Genomic DNA, 23772 nt, shown 5'->3' with positions numbered 1-23772 from the left:
TGGGTGGTTCCTGTTGTTTCAAATGCATTGATTACCTGATGGCAACCCCTGTACTTTGCAGAAGAGCCGTGTGGGATGGGGCTGGGGGCGGGGAACTCCACGCTGCTTCTGCCGCAGCAGCGAGACCGGCAGCGGAGGGCCGGGGTGGAGGTGATTCAGCTGCTTTGTGGGGTGCTCATGTGAGCACCTCGGAGCTGGGGCCGTGGAGAGGATGCTCCAGCCCCTCCCACGGGGCAGCTGCCCACGATGAGAGGAGGGTCAGGAGTGACGCGGAGCTGATGGCAGTCGCGCTGTCCCTGTGCGGCCTGGCCGCTGAAGATGGGATGAGCCAGCCTCTGAGCCGATGCCTTTGAGGCTCTCAGATCCGCAAGCCTCGCGCTGCCGCCGGGATCTTCTCTGTAGCAAAGCTGCTCGTGCTTTGCCTTCGGAGCCACTGAGAGGCCCCCCCGCGTGTGCATTCTCTGTTCCAGGGACGTGGCGATCGACACAGTGAAGACGGGCATGGGGGGAAAGGCGGGGAACAAGGGCGCCGTGGCCATCCGCTTCCAGTTCCACAGCAGCAGCTTCTGCTTCGTCTGCAGCCACCTGACGGCCGGGCAGTCCCAGGTGAAGGAGAGGAACGAGGACTACAGGGAGATCACCCAGAGGCTGAGCTTCCCGATGGTGAGCAGCGAGGCAGTGGCGTGTGAGGGCCCCCTGCTCGGGTCCGCCCCCCACACGGTATTCTGAGCTGCTGATACGGGCAGGCAGTGGCGATACGACCGTAGGAGGGCCCCTGCCCCTGGGGGCTCAGCACTGGTGGCAGGGAGATGACCAGGGGTGCTGCAGTAGCGGTGAGCAGGGAGTCCGGCTCAGGAGCATTCTGCCTCCTGTAACTCTGTGCGTTTCCTGAATGTCCCGACGTGCCCTGCGTTTTCTTATTCTAATTCAACTGTATGCAATGGGGAAAGAAAACCAGTGCGTCCATGCTTTGTCCAAGTTGGTGAAGAACATTTGAATCCAACCAGTTTAAGACTTGGTTTTCTTGAGACTCACACGTACATTCTGTTGTGGCTCAGAAGAGAATACACGTTTTTGAAACCAGTGAATTCTTGGCTCGGGAGCTCTGGGTCCCGGTACGGTCTCGCGGTTGCCAATACCATGCGTCGTGCCGCCCTCTAGTGGTGGTCCAGAGGCTTTCATTCTGAAGCCGGGGGATCTTTTTGAATTCAGATTTGAATGTTTTCCTTTCTGTGCAAAGATGATGGTCCTGCACACCTTCACCCTGGTGCAGACACCTATTTCCCAGCAGTGAGGGTAGACTTTAGCCGTTCCTGCCACACATTCTGCCCGTGCCTGAGACAAGGTTGGCTGGGTCACGGAGCTCTTCCCTGTGAGGCCAGATCCCTTAAAACTGACACCCTGTTCGCTGGGCTGCCCTCAAGGCAAAAATTCCTTAGTTTTCATTAAGAAGTGCTGTAATCCTTGTTGGAGGTTTTATTTCTTGGATTATAAAATAAATGAGTTGGGAAATTTGCAATTGTAGTTTTCCAGATTATGTAGGGCTAATATTTTCTTTCTGGGTCTATGTAGTTAAAAAAGAAAAGTCCAACCCTTCTCACTTAAAAAGTGCTGTTTCAAAGTAGCAAACATGGGACACATTTAAAATAATTAAAGGGTTTATACTATAGCTATTTTCAACAGAAGTATTGACGGTACCTATAAGTTAATACTCTGTACCTGTTCAGTAGAGTAGCCACTAGCCACAAGTAGCTATTTAAATGTAAAATAACTAACATTAAATAAAACTAAAAATCCCTCGGTCACACTGGCCACGTGTCAGGTGTTCGATGGCTGCATGTGGCTGGTGGCTCGTGTTCTGCACAGCACGGGTAGAGAACATGTCCATCACTGCGGAGTGTTCTATTAGGCAGTGATGCTCTGCACGTTTATTTTATTTGGCTGTGATCATTTCAACCTTTTGTATAACGGAAGCAGATTTTGGAGCTTGGTAGATCTGAGTTCATGTCTTATCTTTATCATGTACTAGCGGTGTAACCGTCAGCAAAGTTTCTGAACTTTTTTTAATCTGTAAGAGAGCCATTAGTGTGTGCCTCACAGGACTGCTGGGAGAACAGTGTGCCGCAGAACAGAGCCCAGCATTGTAGACAGCTGATATCGTGCTGCTGCTGTTGTTGTGATTCCTGGGGAAGGGAGGGGAAGATGCCACAGCTCTCCAGGGCTGCCCTGGGCAAGATAGGGGAGGGGGAGAGAGAGAGGTGGAGGGTCACAGGATGAAAATGTATGAAATCCACCAGGTTTTACGAAGTTGCGTGTCCTGAGCACTTATATTTATTTTCTTAAACCTCATTCTCGTAACACTGAATGTTTGGGCAATGCGTCTTAGGATACAGACATAACAAAGCAGGGGTACATCCTGATGGCTGAGATCCACTCGGCAGAGTAAATACCAATATTGGTAGTCATGCTTCCTCTGTTAGAGTTGGAGCTTTCTCCAAACCACTCGAAAACACTATTTAAAATTTGAAAATTAAGCCATGTGAAAGTCCCTCAGTAAGTTTATGGGATTAGTGAAAAATGAGATGCTCTAGCAGACTTTTCTTCTTAAGTAACATTTTAAGAAAAACACATCTGCTATCATCTGTACAGTGAGTTTATTTTTCTCCCTTCTCCCACCTTCCTTGCAATGGGCCGAATCAGCTTTTTTTTTTTTTTTATGACTTAGGGAAGAAACATTTTTTCTCACGATTATGTGTTTTGGTGCGGCGATTTCAACTACCGCATTGATCTCACTTACGAAGAAGTCTTCTATTTTGTTAAACGCCAAGACTGGAAGAAGCTCCTGGAATTTGATCAGCTACAGCTACAGAAATCGAGTGGAAAAGTAAGTTGCGCTTTTAAAATAGTTTTTAACACCTGCTCCAACATGGAATAGCTTCTGCTAAATGTACACGCTAGCATTCGCAAATTAAGCTTCATGCGTGAATTTAACTGATTCTGATAATGGTAAAAAAAGGTGTCTGGCGTAAGAAGTTAGAGAAACGTGAGCGTCCATCCGCACTCACGTCCTGTTCCTCCTTTCTGTGGCCACGGTCAGGGTCTGTGTCTTCTCATGCCCAGAGGGGCTACTGCTCTATGAAAGGACGCTGGACACACATAAGCCACCGCAGGAACTCAGGGTGACAGGAGCCTCTCTGCCCACGCTCTGTGGTTGGAGGGGGGGCCAGCTGTCCCTTCCTCCTTCGCACAAGCTGAGCCCTGGTCCAGCTGTGCTCAGTTTGAGTCCAAGCTGCTTCAGACAGCCCCATGTCAGCATCTGAGCACATGGCCGGTGAGGCTGGTGGGTGTGATGTACGCAGTCCACGTGCCCTGTACGCAGGGTGATGCTCGTAGGGACGGCTGTGTGTCAGGTACACTAAACCAGCAAGTGACACGCTAGATTCTGCTCAAAACATTTTATTTTGGTGATATCTCTGTTTCTTGTTAGTGAACATACTAACAAATAAATTAATACACTAACAAGATCTAATACACTTTACACACCAATTTGTACACATAATCCTCAAGACCATCCTACAGATTAGGTATCACACCCATTTTATAGATAAGAAGACTGAGGCCAAGGTCAAACACCATGTCCAAGGTCACACAGTCAGTAAACAGAGGCATGACAGAGCCCAAGACTGTCACGCTTCCGATGAGACTTCCCCTCCCTGACCTGGTGTGGTCTTCTAGTGCCTCCTTAGGCCATGATGTAATAGGGAAGATTCAACTATAGAATCTGTCCTCAGTTCTTCAGGGTCACACTGGCTAGCCCCCACATGACTCAAAACTTATCTTCTCTCCCACCTGAAACTGTTTGTTGTTTTGGTGCCTGTTTGCTTCCTAGCAGGACGGGCTGAGGGGAGGGAGGCACAGCTAAGTTCCATCTACCTGGTGAAAATGCAGTGGGTTAGATGGTGCAGGCAGGGAGGTTAAGGCTCCTCCTGCAGTGAGACCTGGATGTTCCTCGAGGTTTTCTGTCGTCCCCCCTCAGTGACACGGGTCGCTGGGGGTGGCCAGAGGGCAGAGTAGCCACACCACTCCTTCCTGCAAAGGGTCTCTCTCCCTCCTGCCAATATTCTCCACACCCTTCCCCTCGGGCGCTGAGTGAATGTCTGTTCCTGGGTCTTCCCGCAGCATCAGGGCTGGACCAGGGCTAAGTGAAGACGGAGGAGGGCCGGACTTCAGTTCTGGGCTGCTTTTTACCCAATTGGTTTTGTTAACAAATACGGATCAAGGCCTTGCCGGGGCTGGGCCAGGCGTTCCCCTCGGCCTGTGCCTGTCAGTGTCACCCGGGAGCTGACACAGGCGTGTGACAGATCGGGTGCTGAGGTGGTGGGAGACCCAACGGTGTGCAAGTCAGCAGAGCAAAGTGATAATCATCATCATTTTTGCCAATTAAAAGGCACACATATGTCCAGTTTTTGACATATTTGCAAATACGATATAGCTTCTGTTACTTTAGGAATAAAAACCACTCTGGAACGTGCCTTCTATTTGCATGTAATGTACATGATCTAGGAGAACTAAGAGGGTCCTGCGACTTCTTCCAACAGATTTTTAAAGACTTTCACGAAGGCACCATTGACTTTGGACCCACCTACAAGTATGATGTTGGCTCTGCTGCCTACGACACAAGTGACAAATGCCGCACCCCGGCCTGGACGGACAGGGTCCTGTGGTGGAGGAAGAGGCATCCTTTCGACAGAACAGGTGCCTGAGATGTGTGCGCTTTCAGAGCTGGAAGAGGGCAAGTGATCAGTACCATAGAAGGAAGATCACTTTTCTTTAGTCCAGCGCTCTTTGTTATATAAATAACAATTCTCTGGATAACCCAGAACTGCTCAAAAGTCATCCCAGATGTTAGCCCTAAGCTTTGGGAGTTGCTCCTGGCTCCTGCAATCCCTGCCTCACGGCTGTCCCCCTTCACCACCCTGCCACTTTCTGTTCCCGGCAGGGCTGAGGAGAGAGGCTACAGCTCTTCCTCTCCGGCGCTTCTGCCTCTCACGCTCATGCCTTTTCTCCAGCCCATTTTGTTCAGCTGAACTCTATCTGCTTAAAGCCCCAATTCCAAACCAAATATGAGCGAGACACAGGAAAGATGAGAGGTTTTTTTGTTTGTTTTTTTAATCAGTGGTCTATCATGTTTTGAACAATTATTGATACCCAGCTAGGAAGTGCAGTTTGTTTAAAATTCGAATGCCTATAAACTAATACATAAACAACTAAGCTTTTCTGGCGAGACGGATGCTGAGATTTCAAGGCCCAGAAATCTCACCTGCAGATTGAGAAGTTGCGTTTTTGTTCAGATCACTTTTGTGGACATCTGTGCACGAGGCTGGATGCCCTCAGGTTCTTAGTCTCTGCATCTCCTGCTGTACAAAGAGCTGCACATCTCCTGTTTCCCATGGCCCTGAGGCAAAATCCCTGCAGCAGCGGTGTCTGTGTTCTCACCCAGTTTGCCCGCTGGGGTGGAGTTTTCACCCCAGGCCCCAAGGCCACTTTGACAGGGTTTCAAGCCCAGGGGGTTAGAACGACTGAGTCTGAGACAGGAGGTGGTCCGTGACGCAGCTCCCTGGTGCACGTGTCTGTAATCGGCATTCGTGAATGTTGATACAATTTTGTGTTGTATGTGTGTCTCTTGATTGGAATCCCCGTGAGTAGCTGGAGAACTCAACCTTCTGGACAACGATCTGGACGCTGACACCAAAGTCGGACACGCCTGGTCTCCTGGTGCCCTCAAGTATTACGGCCGAGCAGAGCTGCAAGCGTCTGACCACAGGTACGGTCCTGGCTGCCGTGGGCACATCCTCTGCTGAGGAAGGCGGGGTCAGCTGCTCCCCGCAGAGAACGGCCCTGCCTTCCCTATCCGAATGCGTGTGTGTGCGTGTGTGACACACAGTAGAGAGCAAAGAACAGTATGACAAGTAGCTGTGTACTTGCCACTAAGAATTAATCACCGTTAACACTTTGTCATTGCTCCATGTCACAGGTAACATCTATTATGAAAATTGTGAAGACACAACCTGTGGTATTTTATGTCTTTTAAATTCTGATACATTATGTCATCGTGCAACTTGCTTTTTTTGTTACTTACCATTTTTGAGATACAGTCACGTCATTACTAGAGATCTGACTCTTGCATTTGTAACCGCTGTCCGGTATTCCGCTAACTCTATCCACGTGATTTGCCCATTCATCTACCGATGAATATTTTTCCCAATGTTTCATTGTTACAAACACCATAGGGTTTTACAGAGTTGCATTCAGGGTTTTGGATGCTCTGAGCTGTTGCTTTGGCCTAGTGCCTTGTGGATTAAGGATGGAACAGAGCAGCAGAGGTCTGTCAGCTCGGCATGCACCGGGACTGGCCACAGAGGGAGGTTATTCTTGTAGAACACCTTTAAAGACAGAAGATGGCATTTGATCTTCCCAAGGCTGCTGCCAAAACTATCATGTCAGTTTCAACTTTTACAAGAAAAGAAATTAAGAAAGAGAGTTGGTGGTGAGCAGTTGGTCGGTCACTAGGTCGAAATCTTTCCATGTTTCTGATTTCTAGTTGCTGTTGCAAATACATACCTAGAAATGAGCGTGGGGAAATCTACAGATGTATGACTTTCAGGTTTGCTAGTTCAGCAAGTATATTTAGAAGCATTCATTTAACCAGTATTTATTGGGGGGCCTTATATTGATATATAGGCCCCGTTCCTGGCACTGAGGAAAAGCAGTGAAAACAGATGATACCGTGCTCTCAAGGAATTTTCTAGTGAGGACAGACAGACAAGAAACAGAAGTGTCATGAATGAAAAAAAAAAGTAGTGGCCGGGGTCAGTCAAGGGGTTGGTGCTATTACACACCCGGTGTTCAGGGAAGGTGCCTCTGGTGACCTTGGAGCCGAGACCTGAAGGAAGTGAGAGTGGGAGCCGTGTGGGTATCAGGGAGAGAGCATTCCAGAGCGGGAGTGTGGAGTGAACATCTAGGAGTTCGGAGAAGAGAGAGGCTGGAGAGAGAAGAGTGAGGGGAAGAGTCATAGGAAACGAGGTGAGATGAACAAGAGTCAGCCTGCGTGGAACCCTGTGGGCCATAAAAAGGACACTGGGCTTCACTCTGAGCGCGGTGGCATTGTGTGGCCAGGTTAGAACAGAGTCACCTGAAGAAACTCCAGCGGGGCCAGCATGGAAGGAGGGAGGCAGGGAGGAAGCTAGGGACGGGGTGGCTTTGGGCCAGGGTGGTCGTGGGTTGCCATGGTGAGCAGTGGGGGGTTCTGGATAGGTTTTGAAAGTGGAGCCTGCAGAACTGGCTGATGGAGTGGATGTGGGGTGTGAGAGAGACGAGGTGAGGATGAGTCCAGAGTTTTTGGCCTGAGCAGCTACAAGGATGAAGTAGCATTTACTTAGCTGGGAAGACTGGGCAGTGCGGATCTGAGCATCCTGCTTTGAGATGCATCTTAGACACTTATTGATTTTTCTAATTACAAAACCAGAACATCTTGGTTCTTGACAATTAGGGGAAATATACACAGACAAATCATCCAGAGTCCCATGCCCTGAGACCATGTCTGGTGACAGTTCGTTATGTGTCCTTCCACTGCATTTTCCACGTACATTTTGCACCGAAACGTTAACCTGTGTGTAGTGTGTGCTCATGTGCACACAAGCTTGTAGACGTTTAAATGTGGATAAGAAAATTAGGACTATGTTATGTGAACTGTTAGCATTTGCTTTCTTACTTGCTACATTAGTTTTTTTAATTAAGCTTTTGACTGTGAGGTAGTTACAGACTTGCATGCAGTTATAGGGAATAATGTAGGGATCCCGTGCACACCTTACCCAGCTCCCCACAGCGGTAAGGCCCTGTAATCTACAGCGCAGCCTCACACCCAGATGTTGACTTCCATATGGTCGGGACAGAACATCTGTCACCACGGGGACCGTCGTTTCCCTCCCTCCCACACTCCTTCCTAACCCCTGTCAACCACTCGTCTTTTCTCCTTTTCCAGCATTTTGTCATTTCAAGAATGTTATAAAATGGAGCAGAATTGGGGCACCGGCTTTTTTCTCTGGAGCTTCTTCCAGTTGCTGGTGTGTCAGTAATTGATCCCTTTTCATTGCTGAGTGAGTGAGGCTGCCTTCCCGTGTCCGTACCCACTTTCATCAGAGATGCTCCGCTTCTAACACATGAGGCTCCTCGGGAAAGTTTTTCTCCCACAAAAAGTTTTTAAAAAACCCTCAGCGCATATTCCTGTGTCAGATTTTTCTCCGTCTTCTTTTTTCTTGCTTCTAGAGGCAAAAAAAAATCTAATAGTAGTAATATGAATTTGGGGGGGTACGACGGATTTACCACCCATGTCTCTTCATTTTTTCAATGTTCCCTGGCTTTAAAGGTTGCCACCATATTCTATGCTATTTTGTATTATGCTTTGTTTCCACCTGATATTGTAAATGTCTTCAATAAGATTACGTAATCTTCATAAGAAAGGATTTTCTAAATTTTTTGTAGAGTAAACCCATCCCTGTATAAAAATTACAACAAGGTTTGCATTATTTCCTGCTGATCTGTTTTTCTGTGTATGTCAGATTTCTACAACATTATTCGTAATGAGTGCATGGCATACGGTCGTGTGGCTGCATCGTAACCTAACGCATTCCCTATCCTGGGACAGTTAGATTGTTTCCCCTTTGTCCCTTCCATCAGCAGTGCTGTAGTGATCAACCTCGTGTATAAATCTTTGTCTGACCGTCTGGTCATTTCCTTAGAACAAAGTTCTAGAATTGAGAGTCATTGGTCGAAAGATGAACATTTTTGAGTTTCCTAACACAGGTTGCCAAACAGCCCCCCAAAAAGCTTGAACCCCTAGCCCAGGGAGAATCCCCTCTTCTCGGCAGTCCTGGGGCTGCACGTAAAGAAGCTTTGCTCATGGCTGGTGTGGTTTTCTCTCACATCATCCGTAGATAGAAATGCCGAGAGAGTAAGGTTGGGGAAAGACAGACTGAAACCCCGGGACCGGAGAGCTTAGTTCCGGGGACCGTGGCATGGGGAGGGGGCCACATACACAGGCTGTGTCATGGTGTAGGTTTACTGTTGACAGTGGCGTCGGGACGGAGCCAGGGCTGGGGGATGTCTTGTCCCGAGTTAACGGTGCCCCGTCTTCCCTCCGTGTCTGACGCAGACCCGTGCTGGCCATCGTGGAGGTGGAAGTGCAAGAAGTCGATGTGGGTGCTCGGGACAGGGTGTTCCAGGAAGTGTCCTCTTTCCAGGGCCCCAGGGACGCCACCGTCGTCGTCAACCTTCAGTCGCCAACCTCCGAAGAGAAAAACGAATTTCCCGAGGACGTGCGCACGGAGCTCATGCAGACCTTGGGCAGTTACGGGACGATCCTGCTTGTCAGGTAGGGACGCGTGCATGGCGGGGCTGGTGCGCGCCTCGCTGGAGGGCACACTCCCGGGGCTGACCTGGCAAATCTCATTTCTCCCAGGATCAACCAAGGGCAGATGCTGGTGACTTTTGCAGACAGTCACTCGGCGCTCAGCGTCCTGGATGTGGACGGAATGAAGGTGAGTTGTGCTTGGTCACCCGGGGAGTGGGGCTGCTTGTCCCCGTGGGCTTCTTGTGCTTTCACGTGGCCGGGTCTGCGGGTGTAGACGCCACAGGAGGGCGGGAGCTGGGCCTCTTCATGCCAGCATCTGATTCTGGTAGCTTCGTCGAGGTGTCTACTCTCCAGCCCTGGCTCCTCGCAGAACTGGGGAGAAAGAGCAGGTTTGGGAGCACAGCCCCGCCGTGTTACTGGGTCTGTCTGCGCTCGCACCCTCCCATGGGAGTGTTGTGAGCCTTCTCTTCAGAGCACGTGGTTTGGGACATGCAGCTCATAGGTAGTTTCTGTTTTGATAATATCCTGGTTTTAAGTTCACATGGCATGAAAAATGACAGTTCAACTTTTCTTCGGGCCAAACGTGAGCTGTGCTGGGCCCGCCTGAGGTCTAGACCCTCGGCCTTCCTTGGCAAAAGTGAAGGTGGGCCAGGCTCCCGATGCATGCGTTGGAGCGAGAAGCACTTGGGGGTCAGAGGGTCTGACGTCTGCGCTCATTCACAGGCGGCCTCTCTGTCCTCACAGGTGAAAGGCAGAGCTGTGAAGATTCGACCGAAGACCAAGGACTGGCTGCAAGGTTTGCAAGAGGAGATCATTGGAAAGCGAGACAGCGTGGCCTCCGCGTCCCCCACTGCCAACTCCTGTTTGCTGGAGGAAAACTTCGACTTCACGAGTCTGGACTATGAGTCAGAAGGTGAGTCATCCTGCGAGTGAGGACTTCCCGGTGCGTGGGATGAGGCGGGCAGGCGAGACGTTCTCCCAGCAGCCGACACGAGAGCCCTAGGATCCGTTCTAAGACCCGCCCTGGGGAAGGTCAGAGAGGATGCTTAAGTTCAGGCTGACTCTGCATGCCAGAGCTGGGTGGTGTTCACACGTAGGAGTGGTGCACGCAATGACAAGTAAGATGGGAGGCGTCTAAAATGACACTGAAGGCAGTCTGGAGGTGTCAGGGCTGTGGGCTGGTCCTGTGTCTCAGGCATCCGTGGAACTGGGGTCCCAGCCCTGCTGCCACGTGGGTGCCCTGGGCCGCTGGCGGCTAGGCCTCAGGTGTCCTGACGCAAGCCATAGGCCTCGGTGTTGAAACAGACCCACAGATGAAAGACTAGGCCCTTTCCCCTAACTGTTCGCTGTGACGTTTCCTTCTCCGAGGGGATATTCTCGAAGACGACGAGGACTATTTGGTGGATGAGCTGAGCCAGCCCGGGGTCTCAGATAGTGAAGCGGGCGGAGAGGAGCTCGCCGACGCCCCCAGCTCCATGGCAGTGGCGCCGCCCAGCCGGTCACCGGCACTCACCAAAAAGAAGCAGCATCCAACCTACAGAGGTAGCTTGGACCTTCCTTTTCTAAATCACCTCTGGTGTAGCGATCACTCTCTCCGCAGCCGGGCATCCCATAATGCCGATCAAGTATGCATGGCCCACGAACCAAGGGGTGAAAGAGGTCACAGCAAGGGGTGAAAACTGGGCTCGGAGAAGGAATCCAGCTGCCGCCACACTCATTTCCTCTAGTGATTTAACTTTTTTCCAACAACTGGTACCCCTATAACGTACCAGATTCATGATCATTAGTTTCCTCTGTGCAATTTAAATTGTCATAGCTCTGAACTGGTTTTACATTTGTGATTTTTTTCCCTCTCCAAAACTTTTCTGATTCAATCCCATAAGAGACATATTCAGTATCTATGTCCTGAGTTGCTGGTGTCTGGTTATATTCATATAACATTATATTATTATACAGTAATAGTTCACCTTAGCATCATTATGTCATTTTAGACTTAAGAGGGACTGAAAGTCATTGGGATTGAACTCCAGGTCCCTAGATAATTAGAGTAGTTCAGATTCCACATCAGACTCTTCAGCTCAGTTTCAGCCACAGCCACGAGTGCCTTCCAGCTGCTGGATGTTGTGTCTCCCCCTTGGAGGAGAGCAGGTGCAGGGGCTTAGCCACGTGTCAGGACCCTTTGAGCTGCGGCTGAGAACAGAGAACAGAGTTGACAATAAGATGCTTCCCAGGAAAGGTACTTCACTGGGACAGGTACAAAGAACCCCCAAGCCTTTTTGACTGTATTTGGTCCCAAACCCGGTCAGTAGCCTGGCTGCATTGAACCAGAGGGGGCTTTTAAACTTACAAGTGGCTGAGCCCCGTCACAGAGATGTGGGTTTGGCAGGTGTGGGCTGGGATCCTGGAAATCTGGCAACTCATGAAGCTCCGCAGGTGACTGGGGACACATATCCAGGTTTGGGGACTGGATTCATCAGCAAATCCAGGGGGTTCTGCACATTGCACGTCCAGAGGGCTCCTGCCCTGGAGTGAAAGTGGCTGGAGGGATGTGCTCTTGAGACAAGAAGCAGTCCTCTTCTCCAGCGTGGCCATCATTCAGGCATCCTCTCAAGGGCTGGGCAGATGCGCCCCTTGGAATGAAGAATTAATAGAGCAGCATGGGGCTGTCACATGTGAGCAGCCTTGCCCCCTGGTGGACGTCAAGGGAACATCTCCTCAGTGCTATAGGGCGTTCAGGCACTCCCTTCAGAAGGAGAAATCCTGCCTGTCCCCAACAGAACGCCAGAGACACATGAGGTTGAGTTATTGGATTTGAGGGATGGGGTGTATGAGCCAAAATGAAATGAATCAGAGTGTGTCGTAGTGTGGGAGAGAAGACCTATAATCGTCCTGAATTTAAATGTAACAAATGTACACGTAGTAAAACAGAAGCCGTCACCTCCCCACACCCCTCTTAGCCTTAGAAGGATTTTGCAGGGCGAGTCAGGACGGCGAATGCTTGGGCAGTAGCTGGCATGGGCTGGAGGATTTGGGGTTGAATGAGCAGGGCCGCTTCATGCTGGGCCTTGGCAAGGGAGTGGCAGGCTGCCCTGCTGGCAGAGAAGTGAAAATATTCTCAAGTTCAGAACTCTTGTCCTGTTTCAGAATGAGGTATTAAGAGTGAGGGGCTCTGGTTTTCAGCTGTCTACTCTGTGTGGAAGTCTTGTGGATTATTTCAGAAGGAAGCATGCCTACACTTTAAAATATTTCAGTGTCTCTCGTGTCTGGACAGCACACCTTGTCCACGGTTCACTGAATGTTCCAAGCAGGCATTGGGTACCCTCCCTCCGTCCCCCATGCCAGCAGAGAGGGACCCTGAAGCTGTCCTGTGGGAGGAGTTCCTGCCACTGCCGGGTCCCTGCAGACCTGAGTCTGACTCATCTGACTCACGCCCTGCCATGTCCTCCAGATGATGCTGACCTGGTGGTGTTAAAGCAGGAGCTGGAAGCAGTTGGGGACTTCCGCCACCGCTCTCCAAGTCGGTCTCTGTCGGTTCCCAATAGGCCTCGGGCACCTCACCCACCGCAGAGACCCCCCCCTCCAAGTAAGACTTCGCTTGCTTTCCGCTCACCACGATGCCTGCTGGGAATAATTGCATACTTCCTGCTACTGCACAGACGGCTCTAAATCTAACCTTTGAGTTTCCACAGTGCTTTTTTCCCCTCCTCGGGCTCCTTTTTGTCTTAAATCCATGGCAAGTTTGATATCAGAGATAGCTATGTTTCTCACGGCAAATCACGTGAGTCCTTTAGAAAGCTGTTCTTCGTCCTCCCGGAGCTGTGCTTTTGCTTTAAGCTGCTTTCAGTTTGAAACCTTATGGGATGGAAAACTTGGGGCCACAGACAAGCTAGGGACATTTTGAGCTCCTTCCTCCGCCGCCCGCCATGGCTTCTTTCCACGTCTTCTCTCCTGGACTGCTGCCCACCCTCTCTCTGCATATGAGGACTCGAGTAAGCCCAGGTGCTCTGACCCATAAGGTGACCACACGCCCACCTCTAAGCAGGAGCCGTCCCGTCTGTGAGCCCGAGCCTGCTGAGAACAGCACCTCCTAGCCCGGGTCTCAGGATAGCACTTTTCTTCCTGGCTCCTCAAAAAAAGCAGTGCTTTGTCCCTGAGACATTCCTTGGCAATCTGAAATAAAGTCATGCCATGCTTTTGATCAGTTTCTGTTTACCTCCACTGTTCACTTCTCCCCCTCCCCCACACCCCCAGTGTGACGGTAAACATTTTTCTAAGACTGTACTTTCAGAATTGGGTTCATCTTAGCTTACATCACAATAGTAATCAATGGCAAGCCAGAAACACATGACTCATTAAGCGTATTTTTTTTACTTTTCTGAGTTGATAGAAAAGAAAATATTAAATAAATAAAAAACAAATTTACGTCCTATATTATTGTAGAGATTTACAAAGAGATAAATCTAAACAATAAAAGTTTTAATTTTACCTATCTAGAGATAATAGTTGTTAACCAAAAGATTTCCATCCTTTTTCCAATTAGATATATCTACATCTACACACAATTTTTAAAAATTAATTTCTGGCTGCGTTGGCTCTTTGTTGCTGCGCGTGGGCTTTCTCTAGTTGCGGTGAGCGGGGGCTACTGTTTGTTGCGGTGCGCGGGCTTCTCATTGCGGTGGCTTCTCTTGTTGCGGAGCATGGGCTCTAGACGCGCGGGCTCAGTAGTTGTGGCTCGCAGGCTCTAGAGCACAGGCTCAGTAGTTGTGGCGCACGGGCTTCGTTGCTCTGCGGCATGTGGGATCTTCCGGAGCAGGGCTCAAACCCGTGTTCCCTGCGTTGGCAGGCAGACTCTCAACCACTGCACCACCAGGGAAGTCCTCTATACACAATTTTTCTTTTTCTTTTTCTTTTTTTTTTTTTTTACAGAATTAGTGTCCATTTTGTTTGGTCATTTGTGTTTCATCTAATGTCTCTGAATTAACTGTTGTTGTAAAACATGACTTGTTAATGGCTGCAGGTATTATTTAATCTAGCTTATTCCCCTGCTTTGGGACTTTTTTTGTTAGATTTTGCCCACGAAGTCTTTTAAAAATTTGGTCCTAATAATAGTAGTGTATTTTAAACCACTTAAAAATGATTGATCAGAGTTTATATCAGATTTAACTCCTCCAGGATGTTAGATTAAAATTTTCATTCAAACAGTGCTTCTCCAGAGAATCTACATTAAGAAGCCCAGGTTATTAGAGAATCACAAGAGAAACTCAGTAGCGCCTCTGAATCCCCAAAAGCCATGGATGTACTCAGACCCTAACTGTGACCTTGCTCTCAGTTGGCTGGGAATTTGCATCGAAGCAGCTGCGACTTCACTGAGATTGAGACTCTGCCCTCCTTGGTCTTTACAGCTGGTCTAATGGTGAAAAAGTCAGCCTCGGATGTGTCCATCTCCTCTGGCACCCACGGGCAGTATTCGATTTTGCAGACAGCAAAACTTCTGCCAGGAGCACCTCAGCAAGCAGTGAGTTCTCCTGTATTCAGATCATAGTGAAATGGGTCAGCATTTCAAACCCAAGAGATTTGCCCCGTGGTTCATCCTCAGCCCCTAACATTATGCGGGATCACCTCTTTTCAGTGAATATATACATGTCTGTCTCTTTAACCCTCTGCCTGTCCACCATTCATCCCCAAACCCCATAACTTAGTACCAGACCCTTTATAGGGGTTTTAAATGGTCATACAGAGCATGAGAGAGAAAATCACGTTTGATGAAAACTCCCAAGTGCCCCTTCAGGGAGGGACTGTTGGTTTCCAGACCCACCTGCTTCTCTCCCCTCCGATGCTTGCCTATGACCTTGGTGTATAGAGCAGGGGCTGACAGAACGGGAAATAAGAGAAGTTCAGATCAGTTGTCTTGAGAGAAGAGATCTCTAAAAAGAGATCTAATGGGGCCTAAATAACGCAGTAGGGACATTACTAATCATAACAGTCCTGTAGGGTTCTGGATGGCTGTGAGACCTAAAGAAGACGGTAGGTGGTCAATGGACTAGAGGTGAGGGAGGGGGGAGGTGCAGCAGGGGGCTGGGTGGAAGCTAACGTGTCCCAGGAGAGTGTGTAGAGCTGGGCCAGCCGATGGTCACGGTCACTGCAGGAGTAGGCGGTTGACTCCACCTCAGTGGTTTGTAGTAATGAAAGCAGGTTCTCAAAGGCGACCTAGAGGTCACAGTTAAGAGGCGGCAGAAAAGCGAAGAATCGTAGAGAGAGCACTTTTGAGAAAACATCTGGAAAAGTGTTTTAATGACTTCGCTGGACCATGGAAGGAGCAGCTTCTGACTGTTTTCTGGCTTTTACCTGATTATTGAAATAAAGATAGAGGATGGTTCGTTCACGTTGCAAAATCCTGGAATCGTCCAGTTTAGGAGACGAGGGTCGTCTAAACTTTATTGTGTTCCCCCCACGCTTGATGTGTGAGTGCTGGGCGGGGGGAAGAGGCTTGAGGGATGCGGTTTGGGTTGAAGTTGTGTTTTAATCACCGTCTGAAGGAGCTCTGTCAACTTCACGCTCCTGTACAGATGGGTAGGCAGAGAACTCACCAGGTGAGGCTGTTTCCTACCTGTGCTAATACGCTTTTTTTTCCTGATTTTGTCCTCAAGCCCAAAGCTAGGACTGGGATAAGTAAGCCTTATAACGTCAAGCAGATCAAAACTACCAACGCTCAGGAGGCGGAAGCAGCAATCCGATGTCTCCTGGAAGCCAGAGGAGGTGGGTGTTCCCCTGGGGCTCTACTGCCAATTCTGCTTTTCTATTCATCTTCCTACTAAAAGGGGCCTAGAAGAGAAAAACACTCTTTTTTTCTGGAGGCAGTATTCAATGAAAGTACCCTTGAGCAACATTTTATAAAATTCAGCTACTAAGACTTATTGTCCATTTAAAACTATATATTTAAAATTCAGTAAGTATGTAAAAATAATCCCAAGATTATTAGGCAGCACTTAAGGGAGAGACTGAAATAAACAAGGAGAGACTGAAATAAACAAAAACGAGTTTTAGAAGAGGTTGGTGCCCCAGGCACTAACTCATTCTGCTGGCTCTGTAAATAGAGATAGGTAGGTAGGCGTCCTCTTTCAGGCAAAACATCTGTTTTTTTAAATGGCCAGCAATTGTAGATTCTCTCAGGCAGGGACACTGTCAGGCAGGGACCTCTTCGTTGCCGTACTGCCTATTAATTTTTTGTTGCTGTTACTTCACCTAACCCATGTTAACCATGTTTTAACTTGGAATCTCCTCTGCGCATTCAAAATAACTGGTTATTAACATATTTTGGTTTTTTGTTCCGATTTTATACTAGAATCTCTTTTGCAGAGGGAAAATTATGCCCTCTGAAAAGCCAGGTGCAGTTACAGTTGCCTGATTTGCTTATAGCGCAGGTATTTAGTTTATTTGGAATTCCCAAACAACATTTAAGGAGGGCATGGATTAAGAGACTGAGAAACACTGTTGTAGGATTAATACCGTGGTTTCTTTTTTATTAAAAACAATAACTCAAATTGTATGGATGTAACAACCCAAGTGTCCATCAACTGATGAATGGATAAAATGGGGTCTATCCATACCATGGAATATTATTCAGCCATTAAAAGAATGAAGTACTAACACATGCTGTATCATGGGTGAATCATGAAAATAGTGTGCTAAGTGAAAGAAACCAAACACAAAAGGCCACGTATTGTGTGATTCCATTTATGTTCAGTGTCCAGAGTAGTCAAGTCTATACAGAGAGAAAGTTATAGTGGTTTCCAGAGGCTGGAGAGAGGAGGGTGTGGGGAGTGACTGCTATGGGAATGTGCGGGGTTTCTTTCTGGGGTGATGGAAGATATTCCGCTGATTAGATAGTGGTGATAGTTGTACAACTTTGTGACTACACTAATAACCACCAAATTATATCCTTAAAAAGCGTAGATTTTACGGTATGTGAATTATATTGTAGTAAAGGTTTTTTGTTTTAAAGTCTATAGATGCAGAGGTTTGAGGTTTGAAATCTACCCAGGGTCCCAGCTTAACATTTTCTTGGTCATGGGCCCTGCTGAGATTTTGAGTTTTGCATCATCTACCCTGAGAAACACAGGGACACGTTAAACTTTGCACGTGATGTCAGGGCCTCACTGCTCCTCCCCTCCACAGACCCTACATCACCATCCCTGTTGAGAAGGTGGGAATGAGAAGCTGGGGGCCAAACCTAGCTGGTCAGTCCTGACAACCTTGAAAGATTTATTTTTAGATAGCAAAGAAATACATTGCATTAGTAAATTATCCTTAGAATAAGGATAATTCGATGCCTTGTCCTTTACACTTTAGCCGTGCAATTGTATGTTTCAGGCGCCCCAGGAGAAGCCCTAAATGCCACAGCCTTGACGGACCAGGGATCTTCCAAACCAGAGCCCACAGCGGGGGTGGCCCCACTCCTGCCCCGTCGGCCCGCACCCAGAGTTCCTGCCATCAAGAAGCCAACCTTGAGGAGGACAGGAAAGGTAAGAACCTGGTTGCACAAGCCTGTTGCTCCTGGGTTGCTCAAATGTCTTGTTAGATAAGAATTCCGTCTCCGATGGGTCTGGTCTCTTTACACATGTTCACGAGTCCCAGACACAGCCCCATCCTTGAGGAAAATGCCCAGCAGTCGCTTTCTTCTTCGCATTCCTGCTGCTTCTTGGCTCAAGCTGAGCAGAAACATTGGGAATTCCTCACCAAGACAGGAAGAGCTTGGCGGTATCACGCCGCCCAAATGTTCCATTTCAGTTCCCAAACCGAACCACCGTGGGGTGCTTTATTCCAGGTGTCCCAGTGATTCCCATTTGTGTGTGGTCTGTGTCCTATGCCCACGGTTTGACTTGTACAGACTTTTATTTGCATTAGAAAAACGATCACCGGTTCCTGGATTGGCCATGTTGACAAGCGCTTGTGCGGCCCCGGACCCTGGAGGCTCGACAGCTTTTCTTGCCACTTTTCTTGCAGATTGTTTTTTGCTCTCGCTCTCAAGCTTCTCAGCCTTGCTTGCTGCTTCAAAGACATGAGTTTGTCAGGACAGTAGCAGCCCAAAGACTGGCACCTCTAGAGGCATCTGGATCTTCCGTGTGAGCTCAGTGTGCTAGTCACGGACACCCGGTAATCCCTCGGCTGGTCATTACAGAATGGCTGCTTTTCCACCTGTACAAAGCATGAGCGTGGTTTGGGCGTGTGGTTCTTACAGAGCCTGCTCTGTGTTTTCTGGGTTGCTCGCTGTCCCACGTCTGCACATGCATCTGCCTATTTTCCACGCCTCCTTACACAACACACCTCTTTCCTCCTCTTCTCTATTCTCGCTTTGTCTTCAAAGCCAGGGGTAGAAACGGATTCAGTTTCCCCACGCACTGCCCAGGAGCTGCAGTTAAAGGCCGTCGGAGAAAGGGTTGTTTCTGCAGCTAGTTTTCTAAAGAACCAGCGGAAATACTGAAATGCGGATGCTTAAGCTACCGACAGCCGTGTGTGTACAAAAGCTTCCTCTGGCCTCATGCAGTTGTTTTCTTTGTGATCCTTTTGAATCAGAACCAAGGAAGTGAAGTTCCTGTATGAAATTTTCCATTCTTCTATATTTAAATATCAAAGATTCAAGGAGCAAGTATACCCATTAGTCCTTCTGTTAGCTTAATGCCGTGACATAAGCTACTTCATCTTAGTGTGTTACAGACTAAATTATCAAAGCTGCGGCCTCGAAGAAAAGTTTTCAGAGAGGTTCGCTGTTAATAAAGGAAGAGCATCACCCCGTTTCCTAGGTAACAGAAACTTGTTTCAGATTGTTCACGGTGGCCCTGGTTTGAAAGCTCCCACTCATATTTCATCGGACCTGCTGGTCCTCCTTGATACGTGTGTTTCTCCCATGCTCCTTCCTGCCTGGTCACACTCGCGCATCCCAGACATTCTCAAATCCCGAATTTGCTAGAATGTCCGCTTGTCCCCTCCTCTGTTCGCCTGTGGACAGCGTCTGTGTGCTCTGATTCCCAGCTCCTGGAGGCGGGCTGCTTATTGACGCTCTTTGTCGTGCCTTTTCTTAGCCCGCGTCACCAGAAGAACAGTTTGGGCATCAAGCTGTCCATTTTACAATCGGGCCCCCGGAGACGAACCTTGACACCCCTCCTCTAGCAACAGTCCCTCCCGTTCCCAAACCGAGAACACTTCAGCCCGGGAAAGGTGCCGCTGCCTCCGGGAAGCCAGCGCCGGACGAGGCCCCGACCGCGGCCGCCCCGCCCCCTCCGGAGGCCCCGCCCCTCGTGCCCCAGGTGCCCCCGCGGAGGAAGAAGTCGGCGCCGGCGGCCTTGCACCTGCAGGTGCTGCAGAGCAACTGCCAGCTTCTCCAGGGGCGCCCCTGCAGCAGCCCCAGCAGCGACTGTCCGCCCGCACCCCTGCCTGCTGGGGGCGCGCTCTTCCCCCAGCCGGCTTTCCTTGGCCCTTCATCACTTGCAAGCCCTGAGGCTGATGGCACCAAGGACACGAAGTCGGAGGCCGCCCCCCTCCTCGGTGATTATCAGGACCCCTTCTGGAGCCTTCTCCACCACCGTAACCTGTTGAATAACTCCTGGCTTCCCAAGAGCCCTGACCCCCTGGACTCGGGGAACAGGAACCTCGGAAGAGCACATGCAGCCCCCCAGCAAGTCAGTGCCTCACCTGCCCAGGAGCCGCCACTGGAGCACAGAGAAAAAGACTTCGGTCACTGGGTGACAACCAGTGACAAGGACAAGAGGACGGTGCTGCAGGTGTTTGACCCACTGGCGAAATCATGACTGGGAAACTCCGACAGCAGCTCTCCCACAGGATGTGTGCCTTCTCCCCCTGGCCTCACCTTAACAGGGGAAAGCCCATTGGTCTCAACTCCCCAGTTGAAAGAGACATCTAGTTAAAGGCACACTGAAAAAACATTGATACTCTTGTGTAGTTTACAAAAATTGCGTCTCTTATTCAGTGAGATTATTATTCAGTCACCAAAATATGTTTTATTCCAGACTTGTGCATGTTAAGTTTCCTCTCAGGGTGTGAGAAACCTCCGGGTAGATTCAGTATGCGGATTTTAGGAAAGAGAATCTAGCCGATAATGCTCAAGAGGTTCCCTCCCATTGAATTTTAAACGGTTGTTCAAGTTATGTTTGTATGTGGTGAGTTTGTTTTTAAATATTGTTTGTATTTTACAGACTTGGAATAACTTTTTGGTGACCCACCTGAAGGTTGATGCATAATGTAAGGATTCCACTAAAAGGTGGTTCGGACCACTAAGAGCTGTACCTGGCCGCTGACACCAGGTTAAAAAAAGATATCAGAGTAGGAAGCAGCAAATAGGTCAACCAAAAGATTAGACTGTACATTCCTGGGAGCCCTTGTGTTTATTTATATACGTGTATATTAGCCGTGATTATGTGTGCGTCCTGGGGGAGATGGTGTCATTCCCTGCTTTGGTTCCGGAGCATATACCATTAGCTTCACCTGAGCTCCAACTGCCTAAGTCTCCTGTACCGTGTCTTAGACTTTGCATGTCCCGTAAATTGCTACAGTCCTGAGCTCTGGTGTGCTACCAGTTTTTACACACTGTCTGTTCCCTATTAAATAAAACCTCATGGCTTTCTTTTTCTCCTTATATTCCATATTCAGAAAAAGCATAAAATGTGAAAACTCATACTGGTACATACAAGTACTGATTTTCATTATTATAATTTGAAGAATATCTGTTTTAGTCTGGTCTACCTAGCTGTGGCTTCAGGAAGGAAAGTTACCACATGTCCCCATATATAAGAAACCTCAGGCTATTCTGAGTTAGCTTATCTACATTTTTATTAGGTTTTGTTTTCCTGTACATTTCCAACACCACTTCTTACCTATTCAGTCTTTAAAAAAGACATCACCATACTGCTTTACATTTTTAAAAGAATGTTATAAGGCCTAGAACTCATTTGGAGCAGATACCATAATTTTGCTGATAAGAAATTTACTGGCAAAATCTCAGTGTGCCACTTACTATGTTTAGGAGTCTTTCATGTCATAGAATCATACAGCAATGGTTCTGTGTTATCCCTAATGTGACCAGCGAATTCCTGTACTCAAAGCTAATGGTTAGGATGGCAGGCTCCTTTTACTGATCAGACCTCTGGGATTTCAGAATTAACTCTCATTGCCACTATCAAGATACATTACAGGTTATACAAAAACAAAACTGTATCTCATTTCATCTGAAAACTAATAAAAGAAAAAGATATTAGTGACCCATAGAGATAAATAGATAATACGAGTAGTTAACCAGTAGTAAAAGATGGTGTTTTTAGCCTTAGCTGATTAGGACACCTTCTCTAGCACTTACATGCTTTATATCATTTTTACCTCTCTGAGAAATGCAAGAAGTAAACAGCGTGATCCTTGAAAGCGTTAGGAGGAGAAAGGAAGCAAGATGGGTAAGAGACTCTGGAAAGGTAAATCATTTACCAGGATTCGCGTCACTTCTAAAGGGCATAGTTGGGAATGGAATCGAAGATTTCTTAATTTAAACACTCTTTTCTCCATAACCTCTTTTCCTACTAAAAAGGAGGTGAATTTGAAGGCATATCTATGTAACAGTGAGTCAGAAAAGCAGGGGGAAAGTAAGCACCACAAAAGTTGCTTCCAGTGCTTAGTTTTCAGGTTTCTTCTTTGTTCTAGATAGCGAATAGCCAATAAATGGTACACAGAACAGAATTTCATTTAAGATAGCTGTTCATCACACAAATAGTTCTTAAGAATCTGACAGTATTAACACACAGAACTGTATTGAGGCAGGTCACAGGAAAAATTACAAGTAGTTTAACATTAAGAAATGAATATTATTTGCTCACGGCTGTTGAGGTTTAATGAATAACAGAGACTGGATTTTGAGTTGATAATATGTAAGGTTCTTGTACTAACATTCACTTTTTTAAAAAAAAAAAGGACAATTGGAATTGCCTTATTTTTTAAATCAGTGCTTAACAGTGGGTATCTTTCCTAGGTTAGCAGTAGAGTTGGTTGAATAATCTCGACAATGAGCAGCTGCTATCCTGGGGATTTCATTCCGTGGTTTTTATTTTTAATCTTTCTTTGATGTCCCCACACCAGCCTTTTTATTGTGACCTTGCAGTTTATTTCATTACTGTTGTGTAAGGTGTTACAGTTCACCACAGTATTTTAGGCACAGACTTTACAATTCGGCATTGTCTCCCTGACCCCAATTAGATTCTCTTTTTACAGTATAATCTTCCTGGACTTCTTGCCAATTTAAAAATATTTGTTCCAGTAAATTATTGAAACAAGGACATCTGCCCAAGAAAGTCCTGTAAAAGTTTAAAGGTGTTGAAGTTCACGACATTTAAAATTCTCCTGACCCGTGTATAAGCAAGGTAATGTATTAAAACATTTGCTTTATAATGAAGTAATTCTATTAGAAAGGACTGCAGAAATTACTTATTGGATCTTACTGAATGACTAGCAATGAATAAAAACCCTCATGTTTATTTGAAGTGATAATTTGTACTGAAATTGTAAAAAAAACATTAAATGTTTTATCTTTTTTTTTTTAATGTGGCTTATTTCTTTTCAGATATGAAGAGAACCTTGGGATATCTTCCTTGGCTAGCCTTTTATTCTGGATGAAATGCGATTACTAGTTATTCCTCTGAGTTTTTGGTTTTGTTTCTTTTTTCAACCATCAAATTAAGTTGAAGCAACATAAAAGTAATAATTTGGTTCAGAATTTATGAGTTGAAGGCTGCTAGCAGGGACCACAGCCATAACATATATAATAACTTTATGCTATAATGTTGAGAGATGCTGGGATTCATTTTCTGTAGGATCTTAGCAAACTTAGATTGCTGGGGTGGCTTGAGAACATTACTTCATAGAAGACTGGAGAAAGGAGTAAACAATCTTCCAGTTCTGTCTAGGTTTGTTCTTAGCTAATTAATAGACAAAATTTAGGTCATGAATGTTCTCTGATGCCTTTCAGGAATAAGAATATACTGACAATCTCCACGTCATAAAGATGCCCAGTCCTTCCTGACCAGTAAGGACTATATTGAATTCATTTAATCTGAGTGCCTGGGACTTGGATGGAGAAGAAGGAAAGGGCTGGTTACAGTACCTTCCTTTCCCAAGGTCATGGATTGAAACTCATTCATACAGGGCAAACTGTTTGCGGTTATATAATCAGCTCTATCTCGATGAGGTAGGAGAGTACAAATGAGAGAGTGATTACTTGTGAACAGAGGGCCAGGGGAGATTTGAGAGAAGAGGATTAAGAATCTGACATGTAGCAAAGTGGATTTGCTACAAAGAATTTCAGAGGAATG

General features: G+C 47.4%; 1 protein-coding gene across 6 annotated transcripts in view; it reads left to right on the top strand.

Annotated features, from left to right (window-relative positions):
* The window catches only part of SYNJ2 (synaptojanin 2), a 93257-nt gene extending 72196 nt beyond the window's left edge, over positions 1 to 21061 (top strand). For 5 of the 6 annotated variants that reach the window (XM_060168447.1, XM_060168445.1, XM_060168444.1 and 2 more), the window contains 13 exons: positions 471 to 663; positions 2726 to 2884; positions 4599 to 4755; positions 5707 to 5824; positions 9212 to 9430; positions 9518 to 9596; positions 10154 to 10322; positions 10778 to 10951; positions 12858 to 12992; positions 14812 to 14924; positions 16057 to 16165; positions 17780 to 17931; positions 19489 to 21061. In XM_060168447.1, coding sequence (XP_060024430.1) covers positions 471 to 663; positions 2726 to 2884; positions 4599 to 4755; positions 5707 to 5824; positions 9212 to 9430; positions 9518 to 9596; positions 10154 to 10322; positions 10778 to 10951; positions 12858 to 12992; positions 14812 to 14924; positions 16057 to 16165; positions 17780 to 17931; positions 19489 to 20214 — 2503 coding nt within the window. In that variant the 3' untranslated portion in view covers positions 20215 to 21061. The remainder of the gene's footprint in view (positions 1 to 470; positions 664 to 2725; positions 2885 to 4598; positions 4756 to 5706; positions 5825 to 9211; positions 9431 to 9517; positions 9597 to 10153; positions 10323 to 10777; positions 10952 to 12857; positions 12993 to 14811; positions 14925 to 16056; positions 16166 to 17779; positions 17932 to 19488) is intronic. The other variant, XM_060168446.1, reaches the window with a different exon arrangement.
* The last annotated feature ends 2711 nt before the right edge of the window (positions 21062 to 23772 follow it).

This window comes from Lagenorhynchus albirostris, chromosome 12 (assembly GCF_949774975.1).
Source record: "Lagenorhynchus albirostris chromosome 12, mLagAlb1.1, whole genome shotgun sequence".
NCBI lineage: Eukaryota > Metazoa > Chordata > Mammalia > Artiodactyla > Delphinidae > Lagenorhynchus > Lagenorhynchus albirostris.
This window is presented reverse-complemented; position numbering and strand designations above follow the sequence as displayed.